The 19,533-nt window shown below is 50.1% G+C and overlaps 1 protein-coding gene across 3 annotated transcripts; it reads right to left on the reverse strand.

The window, feature by feature from the left end:
* Nucleotides 1-485: 485 nt before the first annotated feature.
* On the reverse strand, nucleotides 486-18,468 carry TRIM35 (tripartite motif containing 35). Of its 3 annotated transcripts, XM_012775365.2 has the most exons (8): nucleotides 17,934-18,467; nucleotides 8,870-8,965; nucleotides 6,419-6,649; nucleotides 5,497-5,519; nucleotides 4,547-4,665; nucleotides 3,409-3,694; nucleotides 2,757-2,820; nucleotides 486-2,204 (listed from the first exon to the last, which is right to left on the reverse strand). In XM_012775365.2, the coding sequence occupies exons 1-7, from the start codon at nucleotides 18,366-18,368 to the stop codon at nucleotides 2,793-2,795; spliced, it is 1,218 nt and encodes a 405-aa protein (XP_012630819.2). In that variant the 5' UTR covers nucleotides 18,369-18,467; the 3' UTR covers nucleotides 486-2,204; nucleotides 2,757-2,792. The 3 variants fall into 3 exon arrangements, with proteins under 3 accessions (XP_012630819.2, XP_012630817.2, XP_012630816.1); XM_012775363.2 differs by having other exon boundaries at nucleotides 486-2,820; XM_012775362.2 differs by lacking the exons at nucleotides 486-2,204; nucleotides 2,757-2,820 and having other exon boundaries at nucleotides 2,983-3,694; nucleotides 17,934-18,468.
* Nucleotides 18,469-19,533: the final 1,065 nt, after the last annotated feature.

Consider the following 19,533-nt stretch of genomic DNA (forward strand, 5'->3'; position numbering starts at 1 on the left):
TAAAAGGTAACAGGAGCCTGGACTGGCTGGAACTGCATATGTGTGACGGCAGTCAGGGAACTCCGGGTACGAAGGCAGAGCTGGTGACGGTGAGCTCTAAGAGCTGCCCTGGAGGAATGCACCTGGGCAGGTTGGGAGCAGGGTCCCTGGGGGTGGCAGGGGAGGCTGAAGGACGGTGCATCTGGCTGAAGTACATGGGACGGACTCAGCAGCAGAAGGGGCTGGACAACAGGAGGCTTCCCGGGGAGCGGCTGCCTCACGCCCGGACGCAATAACGAGAAGGGGCGTGAGACGGGGTGAGTGGAAGGCGAGGGCAGGAGAGGGTTTAAAGGAAGAATTAACAGATTCTTGGACTAGGGCTTCCTGCCAATAGAACGAGTGCCCCATCCCTGAGCCACAATCCAGAACTTAGAATATACAGACTTAGGGCAGTGTCAAAAGTTAAGATTTCTAGGATACGTAAGCAACAAAAGAAAAATAAAAACTGGACATCATCAAAATTAAAAATTTTAGTGTTTTTGAAAGACAGTATCAAGGAAATGGAACAGCTCACAGATGGGAGAGAAGTTTTATAAATGATATGTCTGATAAAGGGACTGGTTATCTGGAATATATAAAGAACTCTTACAACTCAATAATAAAGACAACCCAATTAAAAATGAGAAAAGGAACTGAAGACAGTTCTCCTAAGAAGATATACAAATGGCCAGTAAGCACGAGAAAAGATGCATGATATCATTAGGCATCAGGGAAATGGAAATCAAACCACAATGAGATACTACCTCACCCCCACTAGGATGGCTAAGTTAAAAGACAGAAAGTAACAAGTGCTGGCAAGGACGCGGGGCAGTCGGAACACTCACACACTGCTGGTGGGAATGTAAAATGGAGCAGCCGCACAGGAAAACAGGTTGGCAGTGCCTCCAAGGGTTCAAAAGAATTGCCACATGATCCACAAATCTCCTAGGCATATACCAAAGAGAGCTGAGAACATACGTCCACACAAAACCCTGTACACAAATGTTCGTAGCAGCATTATTCCTAATAGTCGAAAAGTGGAAACAGCCCAAATGTCCACCAACTGAAGAACAGATAAGAGGTAATACTGTGTGTCATTCCATACAATGGAATATTATCCAACAATAGAATGGAATAAAGTCAGACACCTGCTACAATGTGGATGAACTTTTGCTTGTAAGAACACTAAAAGGAAAACAGTGGGTTTTAGCTCAAATATCATTTTTTTTTTAAAAAAATTAAGCCTAGGCTATTCAAATTATCCTGTTTTTTTTAAAAAAAAAAAACTCTTTCAACATCCAAGGTGAAAATAAAAAAAAACATTTTTAAAAGTTTATTGTATGCACACTAAGAACCAGGTTTAAAAAAGTGTATTGTATAACTGACAAAATAATTTCAGGTCAAGTCTATTATATAGAAATTCTATGAGACCGGCCGGGTGGTTTGTAGCAGAGGGCGTGCACTCTCAGTCGTGTTTGGCTCTTAAAGTGCCACAGCGTCTTCAGCCAGGCACATGCATTTGTTTGCCAACAGCCTCACCTCTCCCAACCCGCCCGCTTCACCCGGTGGCATTTCCTCCCTCGCCCTGCTTTTTATGTAACCAATGTATGGACACATTCATCACCAACTGATGGGTGTGAGTCTTAAGTTGTTTGAAACGGTGCTATGAACCGGGGGTACAGGCAGGAGGCAGGACACCCAGTCCTCTGCCAGGAATGTGCCCCCAATTCTAACACTGCTCTTCCAACACCGCTTCCTGGGACACAGTGAGTTGAAAATTAAAAACTCTCTCTCTGGAGGCATGTGAGAGAGAGAGAACAAGCACAGATACAGGCCTGCAGGCACGGTGGAGGGAGAAGAAATTTGGGATGAAAATGCAGGAAGTCACAGAGCGAGAACGAGCAGGTTGAAGTCAGCGGAGATGAGCAGGCGGCAGCTGCGTCCCTCCCTCTCACAGCGTCTAGGGCCACAACCAAGGTGCCCAGGCGGCGCCCCTTTCCCTTCTTCCTAACTGGAAAAGGTCCAGCCCTGTCTCGTCCACAGGTGAGCACAGTGAAGGCTAGGGGGACAGACTGACACCACTCTCGTGAAGATTTTGCATTTAAGTGCTCCGGAACCTGCTGTGCAGAGGAAATCATCCGAGAGTACAGATAGAAATCAGACCCGATCCGATGGGGAGGGAGGACCTGTAGAGAGTTTTAAGATACTGACATAAAGTAAAAGACAAGCCAAGCCCTGGGTCCTGTCCCAGAGCCACGGCAGCAGCCCTGCGTGAACTGTATTTTCTTATATACTGTATCCCTGATGCTCTGACATCTGGGCGTCACTGGCCTGGAGAGACTGTCCCTCCCAGGCTGGCAAACACCTGGCTGGGGCAAACCAAGCCACCCTGGGCCACACCCCGCCGCCTCCAGCATCTGGCTCTCCCGGGGCTCTCTCTCTCCAGGCCAGTGTCCCCTTGAGCAGCCCAGCACCAGGTAGCAGCAGCCACTGTGCCCAGAGCTGCTGAAATCACTCCAGCCAGCCAGCCCTAAGGCTGTCTGCCCCGCCCTGCCCATTCCGTCCTGAGAAAAGCACGATACAGTCTCTCGCCACTGTGTCCCCAGCCCCCACCCCCTGACCAACCCAGTATCTCCTATGTGCCCTGTGGCCTGGCCTGCCCCCTCCTCCCGGGAACTATGAATGACAAACAATCTTCCCAGTGGCAGTCTTGTCCCGATTGGCTGATCGCTCCATACCTGCATTTTAAACCTGCATTTTAAAACAGGCCCATTCTAGAAGCAAACATTATCCCTGGAAATCCTGGAAGGAGGATTCAGAAAATTTATAGCCTGAAGGTGCCAGGGCTCTGGGGAGAGGCTGGCCCAGCGAGGTACCCCCTGGATGGCTCCTATGGTGGGCAGAGAAGGGATGGAACATGAAGAGAGAGGCACAGGGCCTCGAGAGCCAGAAAAGGTCCAGACAGGACGGGAGGAAGACTCCGGCCAGGAGGCGTGGGCAGAGCGGTGCCCAGGGGAGCGCGGGCACTGGGGAGGGCGCGGGAAGAGGAATGGGGCCGTGGCACGAGACCCGGGCAGCACCGGGAGGGCTGGGCCAGCTCAGCCGTCCAGCTCCTCCTTGACGCTGATGCGCAGCGGGCAGATGCGCAGCGGCTCCAGGGGCCCGTCCCCGCGCGCGCCGCCCAGGTAGAAGTAGGGCCGCACCGCCCCGAAGCGCGCGTGGAAGGTGTACAGGTGGCAGTGGCGCTCGGCGTCGTAGAAGGACAGCTCGCCCTCCTCGCACTCCAGCTCCACGCGCAGGCGGCGCGGGATGGCCAGGACCAGCGGCGACGTGGCCGGGTCCGAGGTCACGCAGTGGTCCCCCTCCACGCCCTGCGTGCGGCACACGTACCAGAAGCCCGCGCGCGTGTCGTGGTAGCAGCTGTGCGAGTGGCCCTCGGCGCCCGCGTCCTGCCGCACGCGCACCACGCCCACCCGCCAGCTCTGCAGCCCGCCCAGCGCCACCTCCCAGGCGTGGGAGCCCTGCGAGAAGACGCGGGAGCCCAGCAGGCAGGGCGCCGAGGAGAAGCGCTCCGGGTTCTCCACCTGCACGCGGTAGCCATGGTTGGTGACGCTGGTGAGGTCGTCGGACACGGAGAGCCAGCCGGCCGCCGTGTTGGGGTCTAAGCTGAAGGGCACTGCGGGAGAGAGGGGAAATGGGGAAATCAACAAACCTGGCACCCCTCCCCACCGCCATGCCGACCCCAAGCCCCACTCTGTCCATGCAAGGAGCTGCCCGGAGCTGAGGGGCGGTGTTAAGGGACCCCCCAAAAAGATACGTTGCAGTCCTAACCCAGTCCTTGAGAAGGTGACCTTATTTGGGAATGGGGTCACAGCACATGTATTAGTTAAGAGGAAGTCAGACTGTAGTAGGATGGCCCCTAACACAATGACTGAGATCTTTATAGAAAGAAAAGGGACACAAAATTCACAGGGGAGAAAGCAGGGTGGCTGCGGTGGCAGAGATCAAACTGCGAGAGAATAAATTTCTATCACTCTAAGCCCCCCAGCCTGTGGTCTTTTGTTATGGCAGCCACAGGAAACTATATGGGCAGGGACTCATCATGTTCCCAGGACCCTGTGATGTCTTAGAAAAGCACGTGCCACTCCCCTGGGCCACTGGCATCCCTCCCTGTGCAGCCAGGACACAGTGGCTGGTGTGGGCTGGAGTCCCCTCGGGAGAGGTGACCCTGGAGCAAGGAGGTCTTTCATCATACGTGTGACACAGTTCTGATTAGAGAGGGAAGCTGGTTTCCCTCTCTGAAGAGGTGGAAGAATGTCAGGACGCCCAGAGGAAGGCGTTATGCAGGGAGGGTAGGACTGTCAGGACAGAGTGAGGGGGACCGGAGGACCTGCCTGGAGCTGAATGAAGAGGGAGCTCTGAGCAGGTGGGGCCTGGCAGAGACGAGTCCAGCTGGCCCTCTGGCAGCATGAGGAACCCCCTATACCCCTCCCCCATGCTCAGAACACCTGCCCACGCCCCCGCTCACCAGATTCGACAGACCCGACCATCTTCTTCCAGACGCGGTACTGCAGGGAGTCCAGGTACTTGCAGATGTCGATGAGCATGCCGGGCTGCACGGGCTCGGGCTCCACGGTGCAGAAGAGGCTGGGAAGGAGAACTGGGTGTCAGGCAGGGCCGGGGCCACGCATCCTCGGCCAAACTGGGTTAACTGGACTCGCTCCCTCGCCTCGATCCCAAGTCTCCTGGCCACCTTCCCCAAGACAAGACTGGATGGGACTCAGACAGGAGACAGGCCGGGGCCCCACTGGGCTGCTACAGCCCTTCAGGATCCAGTACAAACGAGGGCTCGCCCTGCCCCAGCTGGGAGAAACACAAATAGGAGGTTCTTCACCACAGCTGCCATCCTCGTGGGCAGAAATCACACTTACACATCTGGCTCATGGGATGTGTGAGTTGGAAGGGACCCTAAGGGTGCGCTAGTCCACCAGTCCCAAGGTGTCATCCAGCTTTTGCTCGCACACCGCCAGTGAGTATTGAGCACAGCGGACTCTCTACTGCCCCAAGCTCTCTCTTCCATCTTTGCACAGCTCTGACTGGGACTCAGCTCTTCCTCATTCAGCCCTGTGAACCCAACAACCGTCAACACAAACCAGGGGCTTGGGGCTCTCGGAGGCAGGGGCTGACTAAGAACAAGCCTGCTGTTGGATGGTGCCCTGAGAACTATGAGCCGTGTTCTCCCTCCACGCACAGTAGATGGGGGGACCCTCCACCCTCAGGAGAACGACACCCCGCCCCAGCGCCAACCAGATTTAGGGTGCTGGGGAAGGGGCTGTCTCCACCTGGCCAGGCCCCGCCGTTCCCTCCGTGTTGCACGCGGCTGGCTGTGTTACCTGCCCGGCCCCGGGGCCGCTGGAGTTTGCACCCCTGGGATCCTGCCTGCTCTTCCCCTCCCCTCCACCAGCTTGAGCAACTTACCGGCGCTTTCGGCTCTTGTGTTTCTGGAAAAAAAGAAAAAGAAACAGAGACACAGATGTAGAGAAAATGTAGTATGTGAGTTATAGCTCAATAAAGCTGTTATTTTTTTTTAAAGGAGCCAGAAACCATTCCTGAAAAGTACACTGGGTGCAGGGCAAGATGATGCTTCCAATTTCCTGATCAGCAAGGACCCCAGCTCTTAGAACCCAGCAGGTGATTTCATAACTGGTGGCATTTTGGAGACAGGAGACATCACAGTTCAAGGCTTTGTAGGAGGCAGAGACCCCATAAAGGTCTGGCCCAGGACGTGACACCTGCCTGAACACAGAGATGTCCCTGTCCTTGCCTACTCCTTTCTGAAAAGTCTCCCCTTTCCAGAGAGTTCCACTCTCCAGGGAGCAGAGAGACCTCCCTATCCTCACGGATTCACAAACCAGCTTTCAACTTACAGAAACTTCCCTGTAAGCGCCAATGACTCATGCAGTGGAAACGAAATCAATAAAAGGAAGTAAAAATGAACTCAATAATATTAAAGAGAGAATAAAATCATCCTTTTCTTGAGAAGAAAGAATGCCAAGGCATCATATTTAAATCCAAAATTTAAATAACTGAATAATCTTAAAAGACTCCATTTTATAAAAGAGTAGAGAGAAGAAACAAAAACAAAAAATGAGAGCAAGAGTGAGTGCAAGGTGGAGGGGAAAGAAGAGAAAATTAAGAAAAAAATAAGAGGCTCTCAGAGAACTCCGCTCTAACTGGTCTTTGTAGCCTTTTGGGACAAAGCACATCGCCTGTCCGTGCCTCCAGGCCAGCACCGGGAAGCTCCGGGAAGACCGGGTCGGCCAGGGTTGGTGACCGCTGGCTCCCAGCTGGTCCCCGACATCTGGGCCCTGTCCTCGAATCCAGACGTCGAGCTCCTTACCATGAGAAAAGAAATGTCGTCTTCCTTCATCTCCATCTGCAGACGCTCGATCTCATGGGCCAGCACCTCCGTCTCCTCCGTGAGCTGCTTCATCTTCTCCTCGGCCAGAAGCTGCTTCTGCCTGGTCTCCTCGGCCATGGCGTCCAGGATGGCCTGCTCCTCCACGCGCAGGAACTCGCGCAGCTTGTCGAACTCCTGCCGGATGCGGCTCTCCAGCCAGGCCGCCTCCACCTACGGCAGACAGCACGGGAGTCAGAGTTCGGACGCGCAGGGGGCCTCAGCCACCGCCCGCCCAGGGACTTCCGGATTCTTAGTAAAGAAACTCCACGCTCAAAAGAAATCACATGTAGAACCCTACAGGTGAAATCATACACCGCAAATCATAACCACAAAAAGCATTTAAAAAGCGAAAGCAAAACCATAAATGTAACCAAAGAAAAAGCAAAGAAGTATTTCTTGTCTTGGAATAAGAAAGACATTCCTGAGCATAATAATATGAAACTGAGAAGACTTAAAGAAAGAATGAGATAATTAGATACACAGAAAATAAGAGGTTTCATATGGGAAGACTGTTCATAAAGTTAAATATATAAATATAATAAATATAGTTCCATGACAACTACTGGAAAAACAACTCAAAAAATGTGTGCTCTAGCAATGGCAGGTTAGTGATCTTATCTTTAGATTTAAACTTTAATACAGAGGCTCCTCAACTCATGATGGGGTTACGTACCAACAAACCCATGGTAAGTTTAAAATATTAAGTAGAAAATGCATTAATACACCCAACCTACCAAACATCATGGTATAGTCTAGCCTACCTTAAATGGGTTCAGGATACTTACATTAGCCAACAGTTGAGCAAAACCGTCTAACACAAAGCCTATTTTATTTTATTTATCTATTTATTTTTTTGGAGATGGGGTCTTGCTCTCTTGCCCAGGCTGGAGTGCAGTGGTACAATCATAGCTCACTGCAGCCTCAAACCCCTGGGCTCAAGTGATCCTCCTGGCTTAGCCTTCTGAGTAGCTGGGACTACAGGTGCACACCACCACATTACCACACCCAGCCAAAGCCTATTTTACAATAAAGTGCTGAATATCTCATGTAATTTACTGCATACTATATTGAAAGTGAAAGACAGAATGATCGTATGGGTACTTGAAGTACAGCTTCCACTGAGTGTGTATCAATGTCACACCATTGTAAAGTCAAAAAAAACGAACCATCACAAGTTGGGGACCATCTGTATGTTTACGGCTCTGGAAATACGATGACAAAATGATTCACTGACAAAGTGAAAATGACCAGGAAAAGTGAAATGATTCAGTGAAAAAGAAATAACTAAAAAAAAAAATTGAAACATAAATGACAAATTGTTATTCTTCTTAATGTACAAAGAAAGCATTTTTATTAATACAAATCCACGAGGAGAAAAGACAAATATTCCAAGGGGAAAAAGAGAATTTACCAATAATCAAAGCAATGCAAATGAGAACAGATGAAAGACGGACAAGGGCTGTGGTAGAAAACGTAGAATCCCCCTCAGGAAAAATCAGCAAGTGCAAAGTCAACTGCACCCCCCCAACTGTGAATGACAGCCTCATTGCAAAGGGGTAAACACCAGAACTTTCACTTCTCTCACTTCTCGACCTGGATTAATGGAACTTAACAGGAAAAGCATTGATCAAACTGGAGTCCTAGAGGCCTCACACCTGACCACGTTGCCCTTAGCCTAGGAGTTCACACTGCCTAGGATGGGCAAGTGGCGTTGCCAGCTGGACAGAGGGACACTCCCCAAGTGCAGTCCCGAACAAGGCAAGCCAGTCCGATGGAAGGAGTGAGGGCTGTGCCCAAGTGCAGTGGGAAGTCACGGGCAGCCTGCAGCAGAGGAGTGGTGCGGCTGATGTGTTTCTCTACAAGGTCACCCGGTCCAGGACAGCAGGACACACAGGCAGGACAGAGGGCCAGGTAGGGGCCAGGTGAGCAGTGATGCTGACCTGGACCAGGCGGGCAGCAGTGAGGCGGAGAGCCGAGCAGGTGTGACGTATTTGGAGATGGGGGCCCAGGACTGCTGAGGGAGTGCACGTGGGGACGGAGAGGAAACAGGAATCGCTCAGGAACCCCAGGTCATCAGTGGCTTGAGCACACGGGCAGACAGTGAGGAGAGGTACGTGCTGAAGTCTCTCTTACAGCACAGTGCAGATGGCGCAGGTGGAGTTTTGAGCTGTTCCTGTGGCCACGCCCAGGTCTTTAGAGAGGCCAGGACAGAGAAGCCACACTCGGAGTCCAGGGCGTGGCTGCACCAGACTGTGAGTGCTCAAGAAGGCCAGCTACGGTCAGCAGTTACCTGGTAGGTGATGCTAGCCCAAATCAGGCCAGCCTGTCTTCGCCTGTCCTCCCGACTACCTCAGTGTCCCCTGTGCCCGCTCAGCCCACATGCTCACTCACCTGATTGTGCTTGGCGATGGCCTCGTAGGAGCGCCGCATGGCCCAGAAGGCCTTGGCTTTCTCCCGCAGCGCGTGCTCCATGTTCCTGCACTTGGCCTGGCGTGGGGAAGAAGAGGAGGCAGGGAGGCAGGTGAGGCTCGAGGCCGGGGAAGGGAGGACAGACACACCACGTTGGCATGGCAACGTCACTCCAACATGAGTGTGACGCAGCTGCATCTGCAGCGTGGTCACAGTTCCCCTTTGCAATTTTCCAAACTGGATGGGTCTGCAGTCACTAACGTGCAGGTCTGACAACAGGGACCGGCCCAGTCACTCCCATGGGCCTCAGTTACTTCCCACAACGCCTTACCTAAACATGCACCCCCATACCCTTCCCTGCTCTGACATTCTAATACTGTTTGGATCACGGGAAATACTTTAATCAGCAGGTTCAAACACCTTTTGTTTAGTGTGCTTTGTTTTTTTAAACTCTAATCGTTGCTTCTGATCTCCTTGGACTCCTTGAGGAGCGACTGAGAGTTGGCTGGATTCTCCCTGTCTGTGTCTGAGACCAACCATTTTCTCTCACCTTTATCCTCTTCTCTCTGCATTCTGAGAAAGCTGCTCAAGTTTTTCTTAGGAAAAATAGTAACAATTCTAATACTATTAATTATAAATGACTATCATGGATTGAGCATTTACTCTGTGCCAGGGACTGTGCTATTTACTTGAGAAAGTATGTCATTTAATCATTACATTATCCCTATTAGGTAAGTAATATTATTAGCCCCATTGTACAGATGAGCAAATGAAGCGCAGAGGGGAAATGACTAGCCCAAGGGCTCACAGCCTGTATGTGGCAGACTCAGGGCATCAACCCGGACAGTTGTGCAGGTAGCCACTAAGATAGCCACAGTGATCCCATCATCCTGTGAGATAAAAGTTTGTTTCAAGCTGCTAAATGATTTGTTACACAGTAACAGTTACTATGTAACAGTAAATGTTGCACAGTAAACATATCTACTGCCAAAAGCCTCGTCCCCACCCAGATCTGATTTAGATGATGAGAGTCTGGGCTTTGGGCAGATGCTGCAATGGGATGGGACGTTTGGGAGCTTAGAGAAAGTGAATGACCTCTGCCTGTGGGAGGGATGTGATGCTTTGGGAACCAGAGGGCAAACTGAAGTAGGCAGCCTCAAAAATGGCCCCAGGGATCCCCACCTCCTGATATTCATGCCCTTGTGAAATCTCCTCCCATGGGTTGGACCTAGTGCCGTGCTTTTGGATAATAGAACGTGGCAAAAGTGAAGGTAGGCCACCTCTGAGACTAGGTGGCGAAGCCTGTGCACTCCCTGCCTGGTTCCCTTGCTTGAGCACAGAGATGGGAGCCAGCTGCCATGTGGTGATCCACCCCTCAGAGTGGCCCAGGGGACAAGGAACTGATGGTGGCCTACGGCCAGTGAGGGACTGAGGCTCTCAGGCCAGCGACCACATGGGAGAGCTTGAAGGAGGATCTTGCCCTGGGTGAGCCTTCAGATGAGACCACACGCCTGGCCAACATCTTCATGACCTTGAGGCAGAGGCACCCAGAGCTAAGCCATGTCCAGATTCCTGCCCCTCAGAAACCGTGAGATCATACGTGTTTGTTGTTTTAAGGCACTAAGTTTTGGGGAAATCTGCTATGCAGCCACAGAACTAGCCCAGCGGTCCAGCTCGGTACCCTGTTCTTTTAACTCTTACACTATAGAAAACAAAACAGTGACTGATTCCATTTTCTGCCAGTTCCATTTTCTACTCACTCTGATCATTTTTTGTTCTTAGTGAGAATATTTAACAGATTTTTAGACATTGTTTTCTGTTCTATGTCATCTCTAAGATATGTCTCCTAGCAAGCGAAATAACATTAGTATGAGCACTAACAAGATCACTGAAATGTCATCCAATGTTTTATTTTGTAGAATGAGATTTTTTGATACAAAGTCATGTAACAGAGTCCGAAAGGACACTCTTGTGACCTGCCAATTGAGAATGGCAGGAGTGAAGCAGCTGCCCATACACATTACCCGGACATGTGCTGGCCCCAAAATAGCACGGCCCAGCCCTCTGCCCTGGCCCTTAGGTGGCTATGGGATAGTGAGGATGGGAGGATGGGAGGGGGCTTCTCAGACTTTTCAATCACTTGGAGAGTTGAGATGATCTCGGAGAGGTACCTCGTCAAGATTGTCTTGGCAATTCTTGGCCCTTTGGGTGTCTCATAAATTTTAAAATTAGCTTGTCAAGCTGCACAAAAATTAATCATGTTGGGATTTAGATTAGTACAGTATTGTCTCTATAGATCAATCTAGGGAAAACTGAAATGTTTAAATACCGAGTCTCCTAATCTATGAATATGATATATCTCACCAGTTATTTAATCTTCTTTGATGTCTCTCAATTTAGTATTATATTTTTTCCTACCAGATTTTTATATATCTTTTGTTAATTTCTTCCTACATACTTGATTTTTATACTATTATAAACATACCTTTAAACTTTACTTTCTATTTGCTAGTGATATATAAAAAACAATTGATTTTGTATTTTGATTTTAATGATTCAACATTCTACCTAAACTTATTAATACAATTTGGGTAAAGAATCTTTTTACTTTTAGGCAATAGAAATTTTAATGGAGAAATATGCAATCATATTCTCTATATACAATGCCAGTCTTGTTCTCCATATTTCCAAACCTTACTTCATTGGCAAGAATATCCATTATGAAATTGAAGAGAATTCGTCAAAATGGGCATTCCTGTCTTACTGATCTTAATAAGAAAGCTTTCAATGTTTTTTCATTTAAATATGGTATTTGCTGTAAGTTTTTTGATAGATACCCTTAATCAGATTAACAAAATTCCTCCTATTCCTAGTATGCTAATTTTTTTTAATCACCAAAAGATGAGAACTTTATCAAATGCTTTTTCATCTACTGAGATAATCAAATTAAGCAGTACAGAATTGGGTTTTGTTTTCTTATCCAGTGGGACAACCACTGTCATTTAACTGAAGCATTTAACAGGTAACCACTGAAATATTCTGCATTTAAATCTGCCACCTCATTCTGCGCTATCTGTTCTGCTCATTCTAGTTTTCTTTTTCTTTTATTACTTTTAAAATTTTATTGTACATCTTTATTTCTCTTTTTCCCCTTCTATGCATTTAGTGGTTAACCTAGAAAATGCTACATATAAAAAGTGTGAAGTTGAATGCATCTAAACAATATTCTTCTCTGTTTGCTTTTGATATTCTGATTTTAACCCTGAACATGCTTGGATCATAAACAGACCCACCACCATTCAAGGGACCTGCCTGTAGCCCACGGAGCACCGGAACGAGCAGAGACGGCATTACTGGGAGCTCTGGTGCAGCCTGTTCAGAACCCACATGGACCCTCCCTGCTCTGGGAGGAGCTCAGTGGCCTGAGACGGGTCTGGAGCGTCACCCTGGCCCCAAGCCCAGGGAAGCAAATGAGCCCTGATTCTGGCACCGCATGATAATATTCAAGATTAGTTATAAACACACAAATAGGAGGGGTTTTTTTTACACTAAAGGATCCACAGTTTCTCAAAATTCACAAGTTGATTCCTTAAGCAGCAAATTTCAGTTGCATATTTAATGCCTTAAGCACTTTACAAAATCATGTCACCCACGATCTCTGTTAACAGGATAGGTGCTCTGTGGTATAACAGAGAGCGGGACAGTAGGGGTGAGGGGAAGAAAAAGGATTATTCCACAAGGTCTTCTCAGCCCCCTTATGAAAGTGCTAGAGCTGCATCTGTCTGGCCTGAGCCCAGTTTTCTGTCCCATGAGACTCTACACATGCCATTGCCTCTGCCTGGTCCCCACATGCTTCCTACAACTATCTCAACACCACCTTGAAAACTCAGCTCGGGCCCCCCTCAGCTCAGGCCCCCCATCATTTTTATACTATTATAAACATACCTTTAAACTTTACTTTCTATTTGCTAGTGATATATAAAAATACAATTGATTTTGTATTTTGATTTTACTGATTCAGCATTCTGCCTAAACTTATTAATATAATTTGGCTAAATAATCTTTTTATTTTTTATGCAATAGAAATTTTAATGGAGAAATATGCAGGAAGCCACCTCTCCAGTTCAGGTTCTGTTCAGGTGAGTCTCCAGGGGCTCTCTCAGTGCCCTGACACCTCTATGCCAGTTCCCATTATCACTGTCTGGGATAATCACCTCCTAAGGGCAGTTCCTACCCTCCAGGTCCTCTCTACCTGGCACATGGGCGCTCAGCACACCTATACAGAAGGAAGGAACACGTGCTCTGCAGGGCAAGAGGCTTTTTGATCTCCCTGCACGTCCTCAGGTCTAGGCACAGGGTAACCACTCGCCCATCGAGTGCAACGAATGCCCACATTCTTTCTGCTACACTACCTCGAGCTGAAGGTTAGGACAGCCAATTTGGAGCCAGGTCTTTGTCACCAACCACCAGTGAAGTGGCAGAAGTTCTTTCTCCAGCTAGCAGGCTCTTCGCCTTAAAAATGAAGGCAAAAAAGTGTTCTCCATTCTCTCAAATTTCACTATGAAAACAAAGAATGCCGTTTCCCCTGTTCGTGCTAAGCTGGCCCGTCACCTGGGCCTCCCGTCTTTTTTCCCCATGTATTTCAAATATTTTGTTTTCAGGCAGATTGATGTAGCAGCTAAGGGCACTGGCACCCAGCCACCCAGGTTCAAATCCCACCTAATAGCAGGTGATCCTGTCCCCCAACTTCTCTGCACCTCTGTTTCCTCATCTGGATACGCCCGAAGGACTTCCGTGAGGACTCCACAAGTCAAGCCACGTAAAATGCTTGCAAGAGAGTAGCAGGCAGGTGCTGTGCATTCAGTAACTGTCGGCTTGTAAGTACTGAATGGCTGTCCAAGCTTCCATTTTCTCATTAGTGAAATGTAACCATCTCCTCACAGTCCCCTATAAGTCTGTGTCTGCATATTTTAATGGTGTTTTCATTTAATGACAACCTAAAACAGTACTAGGATGAACCCATTCTGAGTCATCCCATACACAGAGTGCTGACGCATGCGTTTGGCTCCTAGCACTTCAGCACCAGTGTTCCTGTTTTCTTAACAACTTACTTACCATCAGGCTATACTGTCTTCCTTGTCTTAAGGAAAGAAGAGAAATACACTTAGCAGGTAAAGAATGTACTAGAACCAAATGAAGGCCAATCCCATCATATGCAAGTTTCAGAGCTCTTCAAATAGGGAAATGTTTGCAAATCAAGTAATCACTTGGAACAAGAGTAAATGGGGAACCAAAAGTATCTTTGCCAGGAGCAGAGGTTTCATTTCAACAAAACGAAACCCTACAATTATTATTTTAAGTAATGTTATTGATTTTAAATTTTATTTGTATTTAATCTATCAACTTTGTTTGGTTTTATTGCTTATATGCTGTATAAGCAAGTGAATTTACACCAGTTTTGTTTGTATGCATGCAAGTAATACAATACAATCATTTAAGTCACACTGTTGGACTATTTTTTCCTTTAAGGAGAAGGTGGCCTACTTCAAGTCTGAGAAACACCGCACTCCGGGATTTCCCAGGCTCCCTCCAAGTGCTCATTCCTTCCAGAATTCTGGTTTAAACACTACGCCACGCTCCCAGATGCCATCGGTCATTCCATCATGCGCACTGCACTCGGGACAAAACCCCAGCTCCCTAACGAACCCCTCAGCACCCTGTGGGGTCTGGACCCCCTCATTTCACACCTGAATCACCTCCCTGTCACTGCATGCCCCACCCCACGCTCCCCTCCGTGCCGGCCACTCCTCTCTCTTAGCTCCTCTCTGTGAAGTCGCTTCCCTGGAGACTCCCGCCCACGCCCCCCCAGACAAGAACAGCCCCCTCCCCTTACAGTCCACCACCCCATCCCGCACTGTCCTTCACAGGAGCGTCAGCTGAGCCAGTGTCATTCTCAGTGAGATGATTCATTCATGCCCACCTGACTCCACAAAGGCTGGGTCTATCTTAAACTGTCCTGTCCCCTACTGGACACACTGTGCCTGGCACATAGTAGGCACTCAGTCACCACCTTCTGCCTGCCCACACAGTGGCCAACAGCCACTCAAACCTCTAAAGCCCGCAGCCTGAGCTGGCTGTCTCCACGGCTCTGGACGAGGGAAGCCTCTCTCAAAGTCCAGGGCCAGAGTGAGGACTGAATAAGGCCCCAGGTGAACTCTGTATCTACTTGCTCTGTGACTTTGGGCACGTTACTTAACCTCTCTGAGACTCAGTATCACTGTCTATAAAATGAGGCTAACAGTACCTACCTGTAGCAAGCTGAATGCCACCCCCAAAAGATGTGTACTTTCTGATCCCTAGAACCTGTGGATTTATTACTTTACATGACAGAAGGAATTTGCAGATGATTAAATTCAGGATCTTGATACAGGCGGATTATCCTGGATTATCTGGATGGGCCCAGTGTAATTGAAACCCCGTAAGAGGGAGGTAGTAGAATTAGTTGAAAGAAGGCAATGTGACAATAGCAGCAGAATGGAATCATGCATTTTAGGTACGGAGGAAGGGGCCTCTAGAAGGCAAGGAAATAAATTATCCCATAGAGCCTCCGAAAAGAATGAAACCCTCTGACACCTTGAATCCAGACTTCTGACCTCCAGAACTAAAGGATAATAAGTTCACGCTTTTTTAAACCACTATGTGGCCATTTTTATGGCATTAATAGGAAATTCATATATGACCTCATGGTGTTTTTGTGAGCATTAAATTTGTTGACATGTGAACACTTAAAAGCACCCAGCACACAGTGGGTACTCAAAACGTGTTAGCTGGTATGATTATTACTTTTGCTGAATTGCTCACACAGTTACCAAAGTAATCTTTTTCCAAAGCATGCATCTCATCACAAAATCCCCTTCCTAGAATCTTCCAGGGCTCCCCACGGCACGCAGTGGAAAAGCCCCTCGGCAGGGCATACAGCCTCTGGCGTGCCCCTTCTCACCGAGGGTGGGGGGAACTTCCCCTACCGCTCCCTACAGCCGCCTCCAGTCACGCAGAACCACAGCTTGGCCACTGGACGGGCTTTCCTGCTGCAGCGTGAACTCTACCAGGCTGTTTAAGAGGCTGCGGCACACGACGGGGCCCTCAGTACCTCCTGGTCTAGTAAATGAGTGAGCAGTACTTGCGTCAAATTGACCACACTCGACTTGCACTGTCCTCAGATCTTTTGGGACTAGACTCCTCAGACATCACCATTCTTCTGCTAAAACCCCCAGCTGCTCACTACAGTCTTTTGGGTAAAGGCCAAGGCTCAGGCCTGTCGGACTCTCCTGCACCTCCATCCCTGTTCTAACTACTCTGAAACTCTCTCAGCGCCTGGAAGAGCCAGGCTACCCCACTGCCACATCTTTCCATATGCTGCTGTGTTGGGTGACCAGGAGACAGAGAAGCAACTCAATATGCCATAGAAATGCATGCCATACTGTCACGGACCTACTACAGGGTAAAATGCAAAAGAGAAGATGTCAGAGAAAGGTGAGGTACATGCCTCCCTATGGGGGTCTGCCTGGAATACGTTTCCTCACCTGGCTAACACCTCCTCATCCCTCTGGTTTCTGCTGGAAGCTACCTGAAGCTATGAATTGTCATCTATCTCATTTCCTGCAATAGCTGGGGACTTAGCAGTACAAGGCATCTGCTTGAATACACAGAAAGCTGTCACTAGACACTGTGCTCTAGTGCCTGGCTCACCGCTTTTGAATCCTAGGGTTGGCCCTGACCTGGGGGCTCTGCCTGGGCATTCGCAGCTTTGACCCCTGCCCATCTCCTTATCTTTACCCATGCCAGCCCCATGGAGACTACTCATGATCCAGTCCACGGTCCCCCTCCAGGCTGGCCAGCACTTTCTTCAGCTGTCCCAAATCAGGACCTGACACTTCTGCCAGTTGGAATGGGAAAAAGCACTGTTGTGGACCACTGGTAAACAAAAAAGGTGACAGGAGCAATACACGGTTACTTGTAAGGCATGCATACTGATGGCATCCTTACATTCCCCTTGAACTTCATCAAAATGTATATGGAACTGTACTCAACATTTGATATTTCATAACAAAGGCATTGCAAAAAGAAAAAAAAAAGGAGGGGGCGTCTGGAGACCAGTCCTTGGAGTTTCTTGCAGGGCCTCTTTTCGATGCATTCAGCTTCCTGTCAGCAGCCAGTGCTCTCCAAACTGTGGGTGTGACTCAAGTATTAGAAGGTGATGAAATAAATTTAATGTTTCACATTGTGTGTAACTGCTAAAAATTAAAGTAACAGAAAATGCCAGGGTACAATGGACATTCTCAGAAAACTTTTGTTTCAACTGATAGATATGTTCTAGGTTGGTCTAGGCCACAGTGGATAACGGATTTCTTCCTACAGGCTAAAGTCAAACATTTTGAAAAATGCTGAGCCAGGCTAACCCTTATTTTCTGGTCAGTTTTCCTTCCTGGACCAAAGGATTCTCCATGTTACTTTGGCCCTGTTAGTTTCTCCTGGAACTCAAGGCATTAGGACGCTGGGTGATAAACCAGAATAAACCAGCTGGCAGGGGCCAAAGGCCTAGATAACAGAAACCGTGGGGTCAGCTCGCAAGCAGGCAACTGATTTTGGGGTGATCTTAACGCTCCATATGCCTGGCCAGGTCTCGGGCTCCTCCTCCACTTCTACGCTGAGGGTGCCAAGCTCAGGAGTTCGCGGGCACTAGCCAGAGACCAGCTCTGCTCAAACGGGCCTGGGCCACACCCCGCTGGCACAAGGAGGGCATGGCCTGGGCCCTACAGAAGGGCACGGGACTGTCTTGAGAACATCGTGGAACCCCAGCTCTCACTTTCTGTTTACATTCTCTCCTCTCCCACCTCCCGGGCAGGTAACCGGGCTCTGAGAGGTGGGGGTCCTGGGCTGGGACTGGGCACAGGCGGCTCCTACCGGCAGGAGCGGCGCAGGCGGGAGGAGCCACGCGGTGCTGGGCTCGGGCCACCTCACCCATCGCGCGCCCCGCCGCGCTTACCCGAAAGTCGTGGGCAGTGTCCTTCACGGGCTGCACGCGGTGGCCCTGGTGCCGGGGGTCGGCCTGGCACGAGCAGCACAGCAGCTCCTTGTCCTCGAGGCAGAAGAGGCTGAAGGGGCCGCGGTGCGGGCGGCAGACGCGCGGGGAGCGGTGTCCGGCCCAGCGCGCGCCCTCGGCCTCCTCGCGCAGCAGCTTCTCCACCAGGTTGTTGAGGGTGTGGTTGGTGCGCAGGTCGGCGGGCGACGCGCGGTCCTTGCACACCGGGCAGGTGGGCGCCACCTGCACCTCCCAGCAGCGGCTCACGCACGCGCGGCAGAAGTTGTGGCCGCAGCGCAGAGTCACGGCGTCGCGGAACGGGTCGTAGCAGACGGCGCACAGCAGCTCCTCCTTGAAGGAGCGCGAAGGCCCGGGGGATGCGTCGGGGCTCCGCTCCATGGCCCGAGCCGCCGGCTCCGGCTCTCACTGCTGTCGCCCTGCCCCTCCCACCCGCCTAGAGGGGCGCGCCCGCCGCCGGACAGACGGCGGCGCCCAGCCCCTTCCTTCCGGAGCGCTGAGCGACGGCGGTGCTGGCCAGTCGCGCGGGGCGTTCAGGGAGGCCCCGCCTCACTTCCGGTTGGCGCGGGAAACCCCGGAAGAGCGGGGCGGCCCTGGTGCTCTCGCTGCGGCCAGCTGGCTCCCGGCGTCCGGGGCGCGCCGGCCCGTTGCGGCGCGGAAGAGGTTCTCCGCTGCTCTGTAAGGCTTCCGTGTCACTGGAAACCTACTTCCGACTCGAGATGGAAATGAGGTCTAGGAACTGCTTCCTTAACCAATCCCTGGGAATCCCGGGCGTGCGAGGTGGGAGAAGCCAGGGATCCTAACTTCCTGGCCCCGGAGTGGTGGCTGGCTCTTAAAGCACCGTCGGCGCTCTCTCGACTTGGGGCATGTACTGCCTTTGCAAAGACCCGTCTCCACCCTTGTGTCAGTCGTTTACTGATTTTGGCCAGTCTTCTTCCGGCCCCCCGCGGTAAAGAGGAAGCAAATGAGGGAAGAGGGTGGAAGACCCCTGAGAAGACCAGATTCTTGTCCTGTGGTTGCATAGGTGGACAAGTCACAGTCTTTCACAGTCTGTTTCCCCATGAGTAAAATCGCTGTGCTATCTCTGTCTCCGTGAAATGTGAAGATAAACTTGGAACAGGAAATAAATACGGAACGTGACCGTGACGTTAGATCCCCATTAAAACAGATTAAGGCCGGGCATGGTGGCTCACGCCTGTAATCCTAGCACTTTGGGAGGCCGAGGCGGGCGGATTGCTCAAGGTCAGGAGTTCGAAACCAGCCTGAGCGAGACCCCGTCTCTACCAAAAATAGAAATAAATTAATTGACCAACTAAAAATATATATACAAAAAATTAGCCGGGCATTGTGGCGCATGCCTGTAGTCCCAGCCACTTGGGAGGCTGAGGCAGAAGGATCGCTTGAGCCCAGGAGTTTGAGGTTGCTGTGAGCTAGGCTGATGCCACGGCACTCACTCTAGCCTGGGCAACAAAGTGAGACTCTGTCTCAAAAAAAAACAAACAAACAAACAAACAAACAAAAAAACAGATTAAGGACTTCTGCAAAG

The sequence above is a fragment of the Microcebus murinus genome, chromosome 24 (assembly GCF_040939455.1).
Source record: "Microcebus murinus isolate Inina chromosome 24, M.murinus_Inina_mat1.0, whole genome shotgun sequence".
Lineage (NCBI taxonomy): Eukaryota > Metazoa > Chordata > Mammalia > Primates > Cheirogaleidae > Microcebus > Microcebus murinus.